Source organism: Gopherus flavomarginatus, chromosome 22, assembly GCF_025201925.1.
Source record: "Gopherus flavomarginatus isolate rGopFla2 chromosome 22, rGopFla2.mat.asm, whole genome shotgun sequence".
In the NCBI taxonomy this organism is placed as follows: domain Eukaryota; kingdom Metazoa; phylum Chordata; order Testudines; family Testudinidae; genus Gopherus; species Gopherus flavomarginatus.
This window is the reverse complement of record NC_066638.1, coordinates 8,407,337-8,426,924: the sequence shown is the minus strand read 5'-3', so window position 1 is coordinate 8,426,924 and position 19,588 is coordinate 8,407,337. Positions and strand designations below refer to the sequence as shown.

General features: G+C 44.7%; 1 protein-coding gene across 1 annotated transcript in view; it reads left to right on the top strand.

Moving 5' to 3' along the window:
- MYOM3 (myomesin 3) overlaps positions 1–19,588 on the top strand; it is a 57,063-nt gene that overhangs the window by 6,050 nt on the left and 31,425 nt on the right. Inside the window, exons 4-14 of the mRNA XM_050932213.1 lie at positions 272–431; positions 1,771–1,928; positions 5,659–5,754; positions 6,481–6,569; positions 11,438–11,482; positions 12,249–12,389; positions 13,661–13,822; positions 15,932–16,073; positions 16,513–16,712; positions 17,436–17,489; positions 19,093–19,220. Coding sequence (XP_050788170.1) covers positions 272–431; positions 1,771–1,928; positions 5,659–5,754; positions 6,481–6,569; positions 11,438–11,482; positions 12,249–12,389; positions 13,661–13,822; positions 15,932–16,073; positions 16,513–16,712; positions 17,436–17,489; positions 19,093–19,220 — 1,375 coding nt within the window. The remainder of the gene's footprint in view (positions 1–271; positions 432–1,770; positions 1,929–5,658; positions 5,755–6,480; positions 6,570–11,437; positions 11,483–12,248; positions 12,390–13,660; positions 13,823–15,931; positions 16,074–16,512; positions 16,713–17,435; positions 17,490–19,092; positions 19,221–19,588) is intronic.

The window sequence follows — 19,588 nt, the reverse complement described above, 5'->3', positions numbered from 1 at the left end:
CCAGAGACCACAACAGGGAATTTCTATGGGACACTACACACGACTCCTAACCCTCACCCTCCTAGTGCCATGGTGCACAACAACCCATCATGGCAGCATTGTCTGGTTTCTAGTGTTCACAATAGCAATATCCCATCTGTGCCCACTTCTGAGTGGGTGCTGGTGTGTCCTTCCTTATAGACCTGCATAGATTTAGCCCAGTGTTTTTGCAATGAAAACCCACAAAGGACTTCACCAGATGTGGCTGTTTTATTAACATTGGCTGTTGCAGGGAATCCAAGCTGAGGAGAGAAACTACCATCATAGAGCTGGAGAAGCGGGGCCAGAAGAGAGTTCGCTTTGGGAATGAAATGGAAAAGCTGGAGAAGGCGGTCATTAGGAACTGCAGGCTCCTGCGCGTGAAGGCTGATCGGAAGGCCTTTCGAAAGAAGGTCAGAGTTGCAAAGGGATTGCAAGAATATCCAGAGTTATAACAGTTAATGCTAACAAACATTATGTAGAAGGGCTATTAAACCTTTTGCTTCAGGGCTTAAGCCGATCTACAACTACTGGAGATCAGGATGAGACCTAGCTTATGTCTACACTACAGCATTAACAGTGGTGCAGCTCCCGTGTGTCTGATGAAGATGCTCTAAGCCGCCAGGAGAGAGCTCTCCCATTGGCTTAATAACTCCTCCCTCCAGGAGAGGCAGTAGCTAAGTTAGTGGAAAAAGTTCTCCTCTGACATAGCATTGTCTACACCAGCGCTTAGGTCGGTATAACTACATTGCTCAGAGGTGTGGATTATTCACACCCTTGAGTGATGTAAGTTATACCGAAGTAATTTGTAGTGTAGACATAACCTGAATGTAGCGCCAGATTACCAACATCTGTCGCGAAGGGGCTCCTACACCTTCCTATGAAGCAGCCAGGGCTGGCCACTGCCTGAGACAGGACACTGGGCTTGATGGACCATGGGTATGATCCAGTCTGGCAACCTCATGGTCCTAAGAGGGGGAATTTCTGGCCATTTTCTTACAAATGATGAGTGATTCAAAATCTATCCCAGAAACTATCTACTTTTCGTTCCACCCAGGTTAAAATACTACAAAGCTAGCTGAGGCCAGAACCATCCATACATCCACCACATCCATGCCTGGCACTCCAGCAGAGCGATTGCTGTGTGGGTAATGGAGTGAAAAATGTAGCCCTGTATTTCCTTGCCATTTCCACCATTGATGCTGTCTTTGGAGTTAACAGAGCCCCACCGTTCTCTAACATTAAGGGGTTAAGTAACTGCCCAAAAGCCAGCTTTGAGGTTTCTCTCTGCCTGCTCTGATTCTCAGTAGAGAGTCAAGGCAAGATCCTCGGTAACTTAGTGATGCTCCTTTGAAATGAACAGAGTAATGCTGAATTATTCCAGCTGAGGATCCGGCCCTTAATTCTTTACTGTCACTAAATCCAGCCAGGAGAAAGGCTTTCAGAAGTTGCATGCCCCTTCAAGAAAGTGTATCTTCTGGGACAGTTTGCTCTCAGCTTGTTAACAGAAGGCATCTGCCACCAGTGTTGGGGTTGGAAACTTTCACCCGCGCAAAGCTATGAAAGTGGTGTACAGCTCTGTTTTGACAACCACTCCAATTAACTTCAGAGCCAAGACCTCTGCTGGGTGGGAGCAGCCTGCTGTTTTGAAATGGGAGAAGGCTGTTGCCATTACAAGTGCCTCTTCTGCAAAAGAACCTCCATCATTGAAACTTAATCCTGTTGTCCTTGTCCATTCAATCCTTGCCCTAGGCTCTAGAGAAGGCCCGCCGGGAGAAGGAGTACATCGAGCTGCTTTCAAGCCGGCCCCCCTTGATCTGGATCCCGCTTAGAGTTCATGCAGTCTGGGAAAGAATGGGGGTGAAGCTTACATGTACCATTCTGGCTTCCCCTCCACCACAGGTCACCTGGTGCGTGAGTTGGGAGTGATGATTGGGGCTGACTTTGTGGTTACAAAGCATGCACTTTGAGGAGCAAACAGGAGTGCAGCATCTAGGTCTTGTTAGAAAGCTCTAAAAGACGGGGGGGAGGGAAGCACGGTGTTCGGAAAATACAGAAAACACTTTCCCTTCTGGGTCAGTGTTTCAAATCCCTTCCCCAATTGGCTGGAAGTTGTTACCTTCTGGTGACTCTGTGTAATGAGTGGCTCCCACTGAACAAGGTGTCCAGGTCTGAAAACATTGGCGCAGTCAGTAGAAACCAGTCCTCTGACTGGCAGTCTCAACAGAGAAGCCCAGGATCCAATGGACCCTGGAGAGAGAGAATGGTTGTGGTTTTTGTCCCAACGAGCTGTCTGAGGCAGGGCTGACTCACACTTCAGTGACATGGGGCATAGAGAACTTGCCCTGGTTCTGTATCAATTCTGTGCATAATCAGAAAACCAAACCCTCCAGGACTATCAAAGTGGCTGCTCTCTCCAGCTCCAGATTCACTCAACAAATTAAAGGGGGAAAATATATTGACAATTCAGTGAAAGTTTTATTTGATCCTAATGGCCTCTCTGGATAAACTAGACTTCAGACAGACTTGTATTCTTATATTTAGTTAATTCATTGCAAGTACCCTTTGCATGTATAGTGGGGCTAGTTCAGCTGCATGGGTTTTTTGCATATACATTATTAGCCGCCTTTAATTCAGTGGAGAATTGGTTATTGGCTGTAGGACTGGATAGCCTGGAGGCTTGTGAAATTGCTATAGCCGTGAGCAGACCTATTCCAGGTTATTTTGTTTTATGGCTCGGGATGTTGACAGACCCCACCTAGGGTTGCCAACTCAAAAAAGATATTCTAGCACTAGAAAAGGTTCAGAAAAGGGCAACTAAAATGATTAGGGGTTTGGAGAGGGTCCCATACGAGGAAAGATTAAAGAGGCTAGGCTTCTTCAGCTTTCCCTTTCAGTAGAGAAAGTGGATAAGGAAAAGTTATTTACTTATTCCCATAATACAAGAACTAGGGGGTCACCAAATGAAATTAATAGATAGCAGGCTTAAAACAAATACAAGGAAGTGCTTCTTCACACAGCGCACAGTCAACTTGTGGAACTCCTTACCTGAGGAGGTTGTGAAGGCTGGGACTATAATAATGTTTAAAAGGGAACTGGATAAATTCATGGTGGCTAAGTCCATAAAATGGCTATTAGCCAGGAAGGGTAAAGAATGGTGTCCCTAGCCTCTGTTCATCAGAGGGTGGAGATGGATGGCAGGAGAGAGATCACTTGATCATTGCCTGTTAGCTTCACTCCCTCAAGGACACCTGGCATTGGCCACTGTCGGTAGACAGATACTGGGCTAGATGGACCTTTGCTCTGACCTGGTACGGCCGTCCTTATGTTCTTACGTTCTAACTTTCTATTTGCAGAAAACCAAACACCAGTGCCCTGCCCCCTGCCCCGCCCTTTTCCAGAGGCCATGCCCCCGCCCACTCCACCCACCTCCCTCTGTCACTCGCTGTCCCTCACCCTCACTCACGTGCTCATCTTTACTGGGCTGGGGCAGGGGGTTGGTGTATGCGGGGGGAGTAACGGTGAGGGCTCAAGATGCAGGTATGGGCTCTGGAGATGAGGGGTTTGGGGTGCAGAATTGGGCTCCAGGCTGGGGCAAGGGTGTAGGAGAGGGTGAGAGCTCCAGCTGGGGATACCATCTCTCTCTTTCTAACAAGTTTGATTGTGGTCAGGCTACATCCCAAAAGTCTGGGTTCTTTGGCAGAGATTAAACCCGCCCCAAACCTCAGAGATCAACACACTCAGACTGGGAAGTAAGAATCTGGATCCAAAACTCTGTGGCTCTTGTCCACTAGCAAGTATCTTATCCCGGTGGGACAAATTAGTTGTTGACTTAGCCCAGATATCTACAGTCCATGTAGCAAAAGAACTGGGTGATGGTAGAAGAACATCAGCTGTTCCAGAGAAAGCAAGGATAAGAGGTATGTTTCTTCCAAGGAAGGGTATTGTTGCTGTATAGACGTGAAAACAGACGAGCTTCTGTTGCCTCTGATCAGGGATTATTTATTTCTTTATCCATCTGTAGCAAAGGATGACACAGGCCATTTCAAGAAGCTCCTGGTATGTTCAGGAGCTGTTGTGTCTAATCTTCCTTCCTCTCTGGACATCATCCTTGCTTTTATTTTGACATGGTCATAGAATCGGAGGGGTGCGAGGGGGTTGGTAGAGGGGCAAGAATGGGAGAATTCTGCAAATAGGCTGCTACACAAAGGAGGAGATGGCGTTTTTAGTTTACATCAGTCTTCCCATAAACTGTAGCAAATGCTTGTATCCAATATAGAGTGTAGGACAGAACGCTCCAGAGAGGCCTAAATGAGGCAATGTTATTTTATTATTTATTTGTATTGTAGTAGCACCTAGGAGCCCCAGTGTGCTGGTGTGCAAGCACAGAACAAGTCCCTGCCCCAAAGAGCTTACAATCCACATCTAGAGCTACTAGAGTTACACAAATAGGCAAACTAAACAAGAAGAATTGTACATTGGTGGAACTGACTCCGAAGCTGATATGCCTCAATTCCTCTCACCTGTTAAAAGCTTCAGGGAAGTTTATGAACAGGCTTTAAATTTGCTCTTCAAGACTGTTCCATACAAACTTTTTCAGGATGTGGCCTCTTTGATTCACTCCCTCCAGAGTTATCTCAGCCATCAGAGCAGTGTAGCCTATGTACCGATAAAGAACTTAGCTTTGGAGAGTGGCCATTGTGCTAAACCTCCCCATCTCCAGCTTGTGCTCATGAATCTTGGTCATTGGCCAGCATCTTAGAGCGACAAGACTATTTTTCCAAAGCACTAGACAGGTGCAGAGACACTGGACTAATCATCAGGATACCGTACGTGCCTTGGGATTAAACTGCTCTGGCCCCTAAAATTTGAGAAATATGAAGTGACTCTTTTCTGTTTACTGAGCTTTGCTTAGTTACAAACTCACAGGATGGAAAATATCATCAAGATCTCTTGGGATTTGTCTGCAGAACTTACTGTTAACAACAGCCGAGCAGAAACAACAAGGAAGCCAGGAATAACATTTCACACACTGTGCATCGAGGTTCTCGCTCAGTTTGACAGTCAAATTGACTGTCCTCAAATGAAAATGCTTGAAATAGTCAAACATTAATTTCAAATGACTTTACGAGGGGAAAATCTCCTCCACTGTCAAAGTTTCAGATGGGCTTGGGGGCAGATTAACTTCACCCGCTCTGGTTCTTTTGCACCTTTCCAGCAGTGCAAAGGGAGCCAGATGTCCACATTAGTCAGACCCAAAAAAGCCAACTCTTATACCTCCCTCCCTGCAACCCTCAGAGAAGGGGGGGTATATATGAGGTAGGAAGTGGCAGGCAGGAGGAGTGGTTGGAGAGCCATGCACTCTGGCAATCCCCAGCTGGCATATGGTCCCTGGGCAACCATAGCCAGGTGGAACAAGGTAAAGCAGGCCCAAGACTGCTCTAACTTGTGCTGAGGCAGAGAACCAGGAAGCTGTGACCAGCTGTCCACTCCCCTGTTCTGCTGTGCCCCATGGAAGAATCTGCCTCTATGTGTGGCTGGTGGTGTTACTTTGAAAACAAGCTGTTAAATATACCCATTAATTCTCGTCTAGACTAGAACATCCCTCTTGAATAGTGTGTCACTTTTATATTCAACTAGGTATAAAAATGGAGTCCGTATTGATCCCCGACTGGCTCCAGCAGGGAAATACAGGATCCAGAACAAGTTTGGCATGCTCACACTAGACATCAATAGGTAATGTACAGACCTTCTACTTAGCTCCTTCTTCATGGCAGTAAGGCCTGGTCTGCTGAGATTCCCAGGCCAGTTCTGCAGAACAAAGAGGGCTGGAGGAGGACTGGAAATGCACCAGGAGTCTGATTCTCCACTGCCTTGCTCTAGGAACTTACCTGGATCAAATCTCTGCCCATTGTGAGGTTGACCCAACACTTCTAATAGCTCACTGGGCTTTAAATATTATTTTATTTTGTTTGAACCTGTATAAATGGAGGTAGATGCAAAATCTCTATGATCTATTTCAGATTCTCATTACTCTACTTTGTTCCATACACCAGATTAGGGATAACTCATCATTTGGCATTAAGTGTACTTAGGGTACTATACAAATCTAGATGGACTAATACATTTCTACAGAAACAAAAAGCCTGCGAGATATATGTGTAATATATATTAGGCCAGATCTTCAGTGGAATGAATGTGATGCATAGGCCCTTATGCTGAGAATCTCACCTTATGTGCATAATTCCTTGTATATCAAAAGAATGATATATTTGACTTCTAAGGGTCAATAATGCCCCACTCCTGCACCCCCCCCCCCAAAATCTTGGCAAAAAACAAGCCTTCTCTTTTAATTCTGGTCTTAATGACCAACCCATATTGACATGCACCACTCAGAGTTAACCCTCGACTGGGAGCATCAAAGACTGAAACTTAAAAGGAAAAACAAACCATTTCTTCCAGATGCTCCTTGGAAGACTCTGCTGAATACAGTGTCGAAGTTAAAAATCCATATGGTGAGGCCTATTCATTTGCTACAGTGCTTGTCCAGAGTAAGTTGAGAATTCCATTTCCTTTTAAACATTTTTTATGGATTTTTCTATTTGTTTTCATTGAAAGAAATTACTGTATTAACCACATACACATAAACAAGGAGTATGCAGTGGGTTGTCTAGCTAAGCCTTAGTGATGGGGGGAGAGGTAGGAAGGGAGAACAATTGGATTTAAAATATATATTTAAAAAGCATCAATCAATATGTTTTTCCATGGTAAACTGTCCATAAAGCAATTTCAATTGTCATTATGAAGACAAATAGCCAACCCATCAGAAAGGTTGTTGGTAAATTAACCACAAATCTAAGAAAGAAAATCCATATCGGATTAACTTTTCCTATGCACAAAATTTCAGGCCCAGAGCCTCAAAGATATTTAGGTCTCCTTCCTTTCACTGAAATCAAAATACCTTTGAGGCTCTGAGCATTAGCTCATAATCATTTGAATTTCCTCTAACACATCCCTGCCTAGTCTAAGTCGTAACATGTACAAAGCAGAGTTGCTAGCAGCTTATTTCCATACACACTTTTTCTTTATTATTACACTCTACCTACAGATTGTTTTTCTTCATGGTTTTATTTTCTCTCTTATTCAAAGCAGGGAGTGAGATCGCTTTGGTTAGAGGCATGGACCTTTGTCTAGCGTAGTTTCATGCAAATGGTTGGGGTCAGCTTGTGCGATCTAACAACAATAGCCTTTCCCTGAAAGAGCTCTTCTCCTAGTGTTTGCTGTTGTCAGGAGTTGAGTTAAAAAGATTTTAACTAGAGTATGTTCTGTTTAAACAAACAGAAATCAAAACGGCTGGGCTCAAATTACAATGAAACCCAGTATTTATAACCCAGGGATAGAAGCCTGGAGTTCCTGCCTGTTCTCAGTTAGGGTCCCATTCTCATCCCCCAGCCCTTTAGACTACTGCTGTCAGTCTGGGCCATAGAGACTTTGTTGGCCAGATCCAGCCTAAGGCCACAGCCACAGTTCTCTGGGTGCCCATGTTTAATTTGCTGAAATGCTGTTTTGTAGCAGCTTAGTGCAATACCCTGGAGACCACAACAGAGAATCAGTGCTTCCTACACCAGCAGTCGCTATGCAACTGGCTTTCCAGTCAGGCCACTGGACTCCGGCCGAATCTCTCCCTCACACCCTTACTGTCAGAGCCTATCAGGCCCTTTCCCTCAGGGTCTGCCCAGATACACCTCAAAAATGGCTACTCTGCCTCAGTCCCTTGTGGCCCCTCTGGACTCAGCCAAAATCTTTCAGATCCTTTCTGGGCACAGCTCAGAACTGTCTTCCCTCTTTGCCCTGCAGTGGACTAACACTGCTGCAGCGAAGGTGTGCTGTGTCTGGACACTGACCCAGTCTGCAGTGATACTACCAGGCCCTGCAGTTCAAAGCGCAGCAGGTCTGGAGAGTATCGAGTTGTTTTTTCTGAATGTCAGTTTGAGAGCGCTGTGTTTCCCAGAAGATCTCTCTCCAGGCAGAGCTCCACAGAACACACAGTTCTCAATGCAGAGTGTAACCCAACAGGAGAGCGTTCAGGGCTGTCCTCTCTGTATCTGTTGTGATCCCAAGATAAGCTGCATGGACCATTTTTATGAATTCCTTTATAGCAAGACAAAAATATATAGCAAGATTCTGCCCAAGCTAAAGCCAGACATATGGGGAAACAACTGGAAATAAAGTGCTGGTACTTACAAAGTGAAATTAGGCCAAGCTCTAGGGAATATGCAATGGCATCTCATGGGGTCATTGTTTAGACCTTGACATTTCTAATCTATATATAAAACAATCCTGTCATAAAAACCTGGACTGGAATAGACCTACAGAACTATAGACCGCTAAACATGCTCAGTGAGACTGACATGGGCAATAGAACAACTGAGATGGAACCGATACCATTCTCGAATAGGAAGTGAACTGACTGCTTCAAAGGTCTTATTGGTACAAGAGAGATGAGCTTCTGTGGCAATGTGAGATGCAAAAGCCAGCTTGGTCGATTACTCAGACAGCTGGATCTTTTAAAAGTATATGTGATTCCTTTATTGTTAGTGCTTCAAAAAATTCTCTGCTCCACCCTGGGCCATGTTATCACCATTCCTTTTCTTTGTATGTTGTGCATTGATAAAATCTGGATCTCCTTTGTAGACTCAGCTTTCACAAGAGCAGAATGTGCCCAGAGAATTTTAAGGGTCATGTTTTGTTTATGCTATCTTTAAAATCCATTGTTAAATAGTGCCCTACGTGAGTCAGAATTCAGCACGCACACACATACATACATGCACGTACACACTCCAGTTGGGGACAGATATTCACTTATAATTAGAACTGGGCAAAATTTTATGCACAAAGCTTTTTAGGGGGGAGGGGGCGGGTGGCAAAAAAAGCAGATATGGCAACACCAAAATGTTTTGCAAATTTGTGTCAATTTCATCAAATTGATTTGGTGATAAACCCCCCTAAAATAATCCAAACATTTCCATATTTTGGTGCAAAATTACTTTTTGTTTCACGATTTCCTTTACTTTTATTCAAACCATCAAAAACTTTTTAAAAAATGCTTGGAACCAAAATGAAACATTTTGTTCAACGTGAAATGAATTTTTTTTTACTTTTTGATTTGCAGAAAATTTTGATAAATGTTGCTGATCCAAAACCATTTTTATTTTAATTACCAGCAAACTGAAAAAATTGTTATTCACCCAATTCTATTTATAATAACAATGGCAGCCCCTAGTTTGCATGGCTGACCAGCCTGGATAATTATTATCCTAATGCAAGAAGTATATAAAAAGCTCTAGGGTGTACCAACTATTCTATATTTTTGGGTTCTTATAGCAGGCTCATCCCTGTAGTAACTAAGCCCCTTCCATTAAGCAATGTGGCTACCATCTGTTACATGTTGTTTATTCTCTCATCCCCATCACTGACCATTTTTAAATCAGGATTGGATGTTTTTCTAAAAGATCTGTGCTAGGAATTATTTTGGAGGAGTTCTGTGGCCTGTGTTATACAGGAGGTCAGACTAGTTGATCACAATTGTCCCTTCTGGGCTTGGAATCTATGAATCTATTACAGAAAACCTCCTTGGATGAGACAGTTGTCCTAGCACCACTTAGTACCAGATCAAATTCTCCTTTATGAAGTCTCTGGTCGGAGCAGAACTCTGTGCTATTGGCATTTCCAAATATTGCTTCTTACATTTGCTGTTGGCAGGTCTGCGTTGTTCCTTCTCCCCTGACTCTGCCTGATGACATCCTGGTAACATGCCCCTTCCTTTTGCTATTTGTGCTTAACAATCTGTAAACAAAATCCAGAGCAAAGCCATAGGGCTTGGCCTGGAAGCTCTCCATGTCCCACTAAACAGGACATTGGCAGTTGTTTTCTTGGCCCCTTCATTGTCTGACATGCCTTTGATGTCTTAGGCGGTCCCAAGCCCAAACGGCTCTCTAGATAAGTGGGGTGCCCTGTCTATCAATGATATTTTGGGGTCCTTTGTTATCCTTGATGAACCCAGCATGTCCCTTTGATGATCTCCATGATTCCCCTCTCTACTCATTGCCACTCATTTACCATCTTCTTTATCAGATGGCTTCATTCATTTAGGGCCATCCTTTCTACCTGGCCAGCAGGTATGTTCTTAAAGTAATGCTTTCCCTTCCCCACTCCTCATGCCATGCACAAAGCGTGCCCCTTCATGATCCATTGTGGCCCAGGACAGATGGAAGCAACAAGTGAGAGGCTACTTCTGAATGTGGGATCTCCCCATAGCAGTGCAAAATTTTGTCTGCCTTCCCTTTCATTACAGCAACAGAAAATCACTTCTGAAAAGATATTAGAATTTCCTGGTCTGAAATTCCTAATTTCCATCTATTTTAATTGCCATGTACTGGCTACCGAGAAAGAATGAATATGATCTGATGAAGTGAGTATTCACCCACGAAAGCTCATGCTCTGATACGTCTGTTAGTTTATAAGGTGCCACAGGACTCTTTGCTGCTTTTACAGATCCAGACTAACACGGCTACCTATCTGATACTTGACATCAATTCTTATGAGCATTTATTTAGGATGAGAGGTCTAAGAAACACCACCATTTGCATCTTGTTTTGGAATTCTTCGATTCCTTCAGCTGCGTGATTACGTTACATTAAGCTCAAAGCCACTAGACTTTGTTCTGTGATCCCAGCAGTTTGCAAGGTTTGGCTACGATCGTTTTCATGGGAGAGACCTCCAAGAAACACATAGGTGCTGCAATAAGTGATGCTGGTGATTCAGCATATGACACTTTTCCCTCTGAGCCAGTAGAGAGCCCATGTCTTGGAACGCTCTGTACCTCTGGACATGCTGTCCTTGGGATGAGTCACAAACCAGAGGTCCAGGCCATATGTGGTCATTAAAGATCCCATATCGTTTTCTGCAATGGTAGGCAGCTTAAACTTGGTGTCCAGGCCATATTCCAGCTTCAATAACTAGTATGTTCTGCTGTCCTAAATCTCCCCAGCGCTTTCAACAGAATATTCTTCTTCCCTTCCATTCCTGTGTTGTTGAGTAGTGTTGTCATGTAGTGTTGAGTAGATGTTAGGCTCTGCCCCAGGGGTGGCTGCATTTCAGTTATGGGTGAAGTGATCCTTATCAGTTTGTTAAGCTAGTAAAAGGCTCTGCATTGGAAACTGCTCCTGCTTGGAGAAGTCACCACCCAGGTGTGTTTTGAAGGCTAATATTTAATGTTCATAGTGGACTATACTTTGAAGAAGTGACACAATACATAAGAGTCAAGTATCATGGCATATTATTAAGAGGAAGATAAATATTGAAACACACATTTGTTAAATGTGTTTATTCCTACCATCTTCTCCACCTTCTTTTACAGAATATTATGGGAAGGAGTCAGGATTCGATTCAGAAATATACAAAAGTGAGTAAATTATTGTTGCTGAGTTTTTATGGATGGGCTGAGGCCCCCTGGCACAAGGTCAGACAAGGTGTACCTTTTCCCAGTAGCCTGATGTTTATAAAATGCACCACACACACCTTAAGCACTAGATGAATGACCACAATAATGACAATAACTGAGGAGGCTCCTGTTTCTATCATGACTAGGGCTGTGATTTTGTCATGGAAACTTTTAGTAAATTTCACAGCAGAGATGTGGGGAAAAACCAGTAAGACTCTGGTGTCTCTAGCCTCCGTTTGTCAGAAGTTGGGAATGGGCAACATGGGATGGATCCCTTGATGATTACCTGTTCTGTTCATTCCCTGTGAAGCACCTGGCATTGGCCACTGTCAGAAGACAGGACACTGGGCTAGATGGACCTTTGATCTGATTCAGTATGGCCATTCTTATGTTCTGAAAGCAGGATGGGGATTGCAGAACGAGCCAGCCCTGCACTCACCCCATAATGGCAGCTCCTGTTCCACAGGGTTTGGGCCAGCTCCCCGTGCTGGGCTTTGCAACCGGCACATGGGGTCACAGCGCCACTCAGGATTGGTTCATCTGCCTCTCAGGAGATGGATGGGCAGAAGGACCAAATCTAAGTGGCACTGTGACCTTGGGCACTAGGTTACAACATCACTCCGTTTGGGGGTCTTGACACAAATTCACGATTTCTGTGACCATCATGACCTCCGTGACAAAGCTGTAGTCTTAATCCTGGCTGCATGGTTTTGCTCTTGTTTCACAGGATCACTCATTGGCCAGGAGGCAGATTTTGCCTTTTCACTGAAGCCCCTATTCTCCAGAGAGAAGGAACCTTTCACCCTTTCCTGCTTCTTTTCTTCTGATCTACTTCAACACCAACGAGATATCACCTGGTTCAGAGATGGTGTGTATTTGTATCCACATAGCTTTCTTTGACACGAGTGCTTTCCCCCTATAAGCTCTGGTCTAGTGCTTGCAGAAGAGAACTAGATGCCAAGATTCCTGGGTTGTGTTCCCCAGTTCTGGCACGTCCCTTAACTTGGGCTTCCATTTCTTCATCTGTAAAACAAGGATAAGAATACATACCTGCTTCATGGGGTGACATGAGCCTTAATTAATTCATGTTTATAAAGAGTTGTTAGGAACCTTGGTTCTACGTAGTGGAAGTGCAAAGTGTTGCTATTATATTCCTATAAAGCCAGAGGAGACACTGGCGAATGAAGTAAAATGAAGCCCTCCCAGACAGCCAATAGGAGGGTAGGTTACAAGCAGATCTGCAAAATCAAGGACACTGGTCTTTGCCAGGATGCTAATTGCCTCTGTGCCTTTAAGCTGTGGGAGGCTGTACCTGTCCCAGGAGCAACACAGTAAGACTGCCTTTGTTTTACAAGTAGCCCTGCTAGAATCAGCTGTGCAAGCAGCAGACTGCGCTGTGTTCTAAAGATGGGCCTGAGTCACAGAGTTCAGATCCATATCTCCCAAGGTTTGGGGATAGAAGCAAAATATGCTGGCTTGATGTACATTTGTGCACGGGTTCTAATCCTGGCTCTGCCACTGGCCTGCTGGGTGACTTTGGGCAAGTCATTTCCCTGCTCTGTGCCTCAGTTTCCCTATCAGTAAAATTAGGGTAACGAGCTGGTTTGTATGATAGTGTGAGATCTGCTCATGAAAAGCAGTAGGTACTGTTACTATGTGTCATGGCTTCTTGTGGCCCTCAGGACAAATGCCTGCTATTTACTGAGAGTGAACAGAGTTACTCCTCTGACTCAGGGTCCTCCACACTGAGTAGAAGTGAGTCCCAAACCTCCTGCATTGGTGAACAGCAAGAGCAAAGGATAACAAATAGAAGGATGTGGCCAGAGTGTGACCGTGTCTCAGAAGGCAGGGGGTTGAGCTTGTTCCTCATCTGGCTAATGAGCTTAGCCTGTAATGCCTCAGATCTGCTCGTAGGCAGAAGTAACTTGGGCCCAGCAACTCAAAGCTATTCATGCACCTAAATCCCATTGAAATGAAATCTCTTTGAGGATCTGGGCCTTGCTAGCTGTGCAGCAATGTTGTGTTCGTGTAGGCCCAGGGTCCCCTGCTTAGCATTTTACACTGTGTGCAAGTGCTGCACGTTCCTCTGAGCAGGGTGTAGTTCAGATGGAGTTCCACTGAGTTTTCATTTCCCTGCAGGCGAGTTTCTGAAGGATTCCGATCGCCAGCAAATAAAGTGTCTGGATCGCGAGGCTTCTTTGACTGTGTTGGGTGCTTACAAAGAAGATGAGGGATTTTATACTGTCCGTGTCCCTACGCTGGACGGGTACAATGAGCAGAGTGCTTACGTGTTTGTTAGAGGTACCTACAGGTTTCTATTCTTTCAAAGAAAAGTCCTTTTCTGATCCACAGGGTGGGAAAATTCACAGACTCATTCACAATGAAAGGCCTTCCCACACTGCCCCCATCTTGAACCCAGGGGTGACATTTTCAAAAGTGCCTGCATCCCATTTGCAATAGTGACTTGGGCACTTGGAATTTTAGGCCCAAATCCAGGGCCGTCCAGAAGATTATGGGGGCCTGGGGCAAAGTGGGGGAGCTGCGGCGCTTGTACTTACCCGGCGGCGGTCCAGGTCTTCGGCGGCATTTCGGCAGCAGGGGGCCCTTCAGTCACTCCGTGTCTTCGGCAGCACTGAAGGGCCCCCCGCCACAGAAATGCCGCCAAAGACCCGGAGCAACTGAAGGCTCCCCCACTGTCAAAATGCTGCTGAAGATCCGGACCGCCACCGGGTCAGGGCTCACGGGGCACTTTGGTGGCGGGGGGCCCTTCAGTCGCTCCGCGTCTTCAGCAGCACTGCAGGAACCCTCGCTGCCGAAATGCCGCCTTAGACCCAGAGTGACTGAAGGGCCCCCCACCACGAAAATGCAGCCGAAGACCCGGATCGCCACCAGGCCCGGGCTAGGGCTCGCAGGGCCCTTGCAGGGCCCGGGGCCTGGGGCAAATTGCCCCACTTGCCTCCCGCTCTGCGTGGCTCTGCCCAAATCCTGTTGATTTCCCATTGTGTTTCCTCTGTAGTAATCTGCATTGAACTGAGCATAAAATGGCTGCCTGCCTCTGTGGACAGCAGACTCCTTAGTGCAGAAAATGGAAAACAAAGGCCTACCTGTTCACCACACACAACAACCTTCCCGCTGTAATTATCTGATGTGGCCTAGGCAGTATTGGAGGTAGAGAATAGGTTTCATTCGCTTTTGGAGGGGCAAATCCTGCTCCCTTCTCCACAGCAATGTGGGGTACAAGAAACACTGCAACCAAAGTAGCATAGGACTTGGGGAACTGCTGCAGGGGGTCTGCATACCATGGAGCTCAGCTCTGCAGCTTCCCTATGCAGTGGGATTTGGGAGCAAGGTTGGGGTGGGTAAGGGGAAAGCAGAGATGGCACCAATGATATGTAAACACTCTTGCCAGTGATCCCCACAAGGGATGCAGAAGCAGCATGATGTGGCTACATTACCCCATTGGGCAGAGAATTCCTTCTCCCCTCTGTGCCACACATCTCAGATTTGATGTGGAGAATCCAGTTTAGCCCTTACTGGCCAAACAGAGAATTGACGGTGGGCTTTCAGTAACAAGAGTTAATGAACAGCCATTTACTCAGATTTACAAAACAAGGTCAGGGTTGCTGGACAGTGTCCAGTTCTAACTGCAGAACCTGTTTGCTCTATCAGCATGACAAATGTTTTTCACTCTGATCAGATGCTGGATTTTTTATATATATATATATATATATATATATATATATATATATATATATATATATATATATATATATATATATATATATATATATATACTGAGTAGGTCAGTTCTTGTTCTTCTCATAATCTTTTTAAAAATTGACCTTGTTATTAATCTGAAAAGAAATTACTCTTAATATGAATGATTCAGAATTGAATTTGTTAATATTTTCCACTCCTTGTACATTTATTAGGGTCACAGTATAATATAGGAAGCTCCTCCATTGTTGTATTCTGGAGCTGTGTCTTCTTTTTAGAGTTCAATACATTTATCTACAGTTTTACAATGTGGATTTTTTCCTGACCATACAGATCAGACTGTTTGTTTTCCCTACACACCCAAAGAAAACAATGAAACAAGAAAGAATATAGATTAGATTGTAAACTCTTTGGGACAAGGACCATCTTTTTGTTCTGCGTTTGTACAGCACCTAGCACCATGGGGGCCCTAAGCACTACTGCAATACAAATGAATAAGAAGAGGAAAGAACAGGATGACTATCTCCATGAGAGAGAGTGCAGAGTGTGGGTATCTCCTCTGTTGCAGTCTGCAGCAAGCTGAACACAAAATGGCAGCCTCTCTCTGTAGACAATAGAGTGTTTGGAGACTAAAAGATTCAGAACACAGGCAGGAAAAAACAGCTTAACAGACATTGCTCTATATTCCTTTAGATGCTGTGGCAGCAACAGCCGGTGCACCTGGATCCCCCCTCAATGTGAAATGCCACGATATAAATAAAGATTGCCTGCTCCTTTCCTGGGTAGCACCCAGCGATAGTGGAGGAAGTCCAATCTTCGGTTATTTTATTGAAAGGTCTGTATGATTATGTTATTGTAGTAAAGTGGTCATGATAGGGTTACCAGGGATACCCATAGTATTATGGGATGGCACTATGCTCCACTCCTCAATTCCTGTTTAATCAATGGGAGTTTTCTCTCCTCACCCCAATTTTATTGTGATAAAATTAAATAAAGCAGCAAGTTCCCAGCCTGCAGTCCTGTGAGTTAGGGTGACCAGATGTCCTGATTTTATAGGGACAGTCCCGATTTTGGGGTCTTTTTCTTGTATAGGCTCCTATTACCCCCAACCCCCTATCCTGATTTTTCACAGTTGCTGTCTGGTCACCCTACTGTGAGTAGACATATTTTTTTTGCACTTAGTGGTCCCTTTACCAAAGTTATAACCTGCAAAAGGCCCGCTGCCACACTGGGGGAACACCATGGAGGTACTACACGGTCTTGCTTCGTTGCAGGTGTGAGGTGGGCACAGACGAGTGGGTGCCATGTAACGAAATGCCTGTGAAGACCTGCAGGTGCCCTGTTTTGTGTCTCACAGAGGGAAAGACATACCAGTTCCGTGTAAAGGCCGTCAACCACTCAGGCATCAGTAACCCTTCCAAGGCCAGCGACCCAGTCACAATGAAAGACCCCAATGAGGAAAAAAGAGTGATGAGTATGTATCAGAAACAGGATATTATTCCCCTATGTGCTCTGTGAGGCTGCGGAAGTAACTCGGGATGACTTATCCAAAGTGCCCTATTCTCACAAACCACTGCAGCTCCTCTGCTGCAAACATGCCTCCACCCTGCTGGAATCACCAGCTGAAGTCATTGGTCTGGACTGAAAAAGCTGGAGACAGACTGACCTAAAACACCATTGTCAATTTGTGAACAGCACTGGGTAGGCAAAGATTGTGAGTAGATCCTCAGCAGATATAAATCATCAGAGCTCCAGGGAAGCCAATGAAACCAGGATGATTGACACCACCTGAGTGTCTGTCCCTATCATTCCATGTGTTACTCTCTTACCCAAACAGTGCTCAATCTCTGCTCACAGACTGTCTGGAATGCTTACATTCCCGACTGTCTGGAATGCTTACAATGGGAAGACAAAAGTGACAACGGACAAACTGAATCTGGGCCTAAAACGTGTCTAACTCAAAATGATTGGTTTTGTATTTTTAACGTCAAGGAAGTTCCTATAATTTTTTTAATTAGCTTTCAGTTTGTCACACTTCTCTTGGTACAAACTGGTAGAGAAGGGGAGAAGGCCAAACCACCCCAGCGTACGGGCTTTGTGTGCATATAGGGAAACCCAGGATTCTTGTCTCTGTCTTTCCACTAAACTTGTGGCTTTTTCTCTTGGTGAATAATATTGATTTTTTTAAAATCACTAGCCATCCCTTATGATGACGGAAAGAAGATTACAATTTCCAAAGATGAACTGGAAGGTAATTTCAAACTTAAACTTAACCCTCCTTTTATAAATAATGCTTATAGTACAAGGATGCCAGAATAATACTTCAGAAGACTCTGGAAGGAAATATGCACAGGAAAATGTTTTCTTACACTGTAAGCAAACAGAAGCATTCCAAAATACAAGGCCAGTTTATAATGGAGTTGTTAGGTACTGTTAGACTTGTGACTGTGTCAAGCCTAGAGACTTCAGTCTAAGGAGTAGTGTAGAGTTTTTATTAAAAGCAAAGGATTATGGGGTAAAATTTTCAGAAGTGCCCAAGTCTCATTTTCAAAAGTGACTAAGGCCCAGATTTTGACAGATATTTAGGCATTGTTCTGCTCTGTGTTGCAATGTCACTGAGGCCTGGTCTACACGGTGGCAGGGGTGGAGGAGGAATTGATCTAAGTTACGCAACTAAGTCGACATACTTGGGTCAACTTACCATGGTGTTTTCACTGTGGTAAGTTGACTGCTACCACTCCCCCATTGATTCTGCCTGCGCTTCTCGCCGAGCTGAGTACAGGAGTCGATGGGAGAGCACTCGGGGATCGATTTATCGTGTCTAGACTATACGTGATAAATGGATCCCAGCTGGATCAATCGTTGCCCGCCGATCTGGCCAGTAGTGAAGACATATCCTCTGTGTTAACCATGGTGTTTTTTAAAATCCCAGATGCTTTTGTAAATTCCACTAGGCACCAAAATACCTTTAAAAATCTGGCCGTAAATCTCATTTTCAAAAGTGACTTAGGGACTTAGGAACCTAAGCCTCATTGAAAATCAATAGGTGCCTAACTCTCTTTTGAAAATGTTATGTAGGAACTTTTGCAAATTTTACTCGTGGAGACAAATTTTTCCTCATTTACTGCAACCCCATTGTGAGGTTGCTGAGGATTAGAATTCGGCCCAGACACAGCCATCTGGAACTCTGTGTTACCAGCTGAACTCCTGCGAGGGAGCTGTATCTGGAGCTTGAGGAACGTGGCCATAGGATTAAGAAGGACAACAAGGTTCTAGTAATGTGCACCGTAAAATCCTCTAATGTTTTGAAACTGGGTGTAATGGAAAGAGGAACTGGCAAAGTAATGTACTCAGCTCAGTGGTTTGAGCATTGGCCTGCTAAACCCAGGGTTGTGAGTTTAATCCTTGAGGGGGCCATTTAGGGAACTGGGGTAAAAATCTGTCTGGGGATTGGTCCTGCTTTGAGCAGGGGGTTGGACTAGATGACCTCCTGAGGTCCCTTCCAACCTTGATATTCTATGATTCTAAGGTGGACACTGCAGGCCAGATCCTGGGCCCTTTGTACCTCCAGAGCAAGTGAGAGTATGATGACAACTATGTCCCTTTATTTAAACAAGAAGATGAGAACAAAGAATTAAATAATTTATCGTTAAAAATTATCAGAACATTGACAACCAAATGAATAGGAGGAAGTTTTCCCTCTCTAACCCCAATGCATGCAAAGGGTTAAAGGCCTCTCCTCTACACCAGAGGAGTTTACCTGATACTGAAAAAGCATAACATCCTTGTTTAATAGGAGACTCCTTTCTTGGTATGTTATCACTGAACTGGTATCAAATTCTGGCTTCCCACAGGCAAGATTAAAATTCCTCTGCCACCCACTAATGTTCACGCGAGTGAGATCAGAGAAAATTACGTGGTCCTCTCTTGGGATGAACCAGATCCCAGAGGCAAGGAGCCACTGAGTTATTATGTGGAAAAGGTAAGGAAATAATCTACGGAAGGGTGAATATTACCACTCTGGAGACTGGCTGTGGAACACATCCTCTTTCACCTCTAGGTTATCGCTCAGAGTCCAGCACAGGTCAGTAGTGACAGAATGCTGTTTTGATGGCTTGTCAGTGGCGGGCTGTGTACAATGAGTGAGTGAGTCTCAATTCCTTGAAGACAGGCTTTCCACATCACAAAGGCACTAGCACAACTGGTGCCCTTGAGGGTAGCCTCAGCAGAGAGGCAATGAGGTATGGATGCTGAGCTACGCTCTCTCTCCGAAGCATGGCCAGTCCAGATCTGGAACAAGACACATGGAGAGGGCAGTGTGTGGGGAAACTGCCAGTGCGATCCACATTG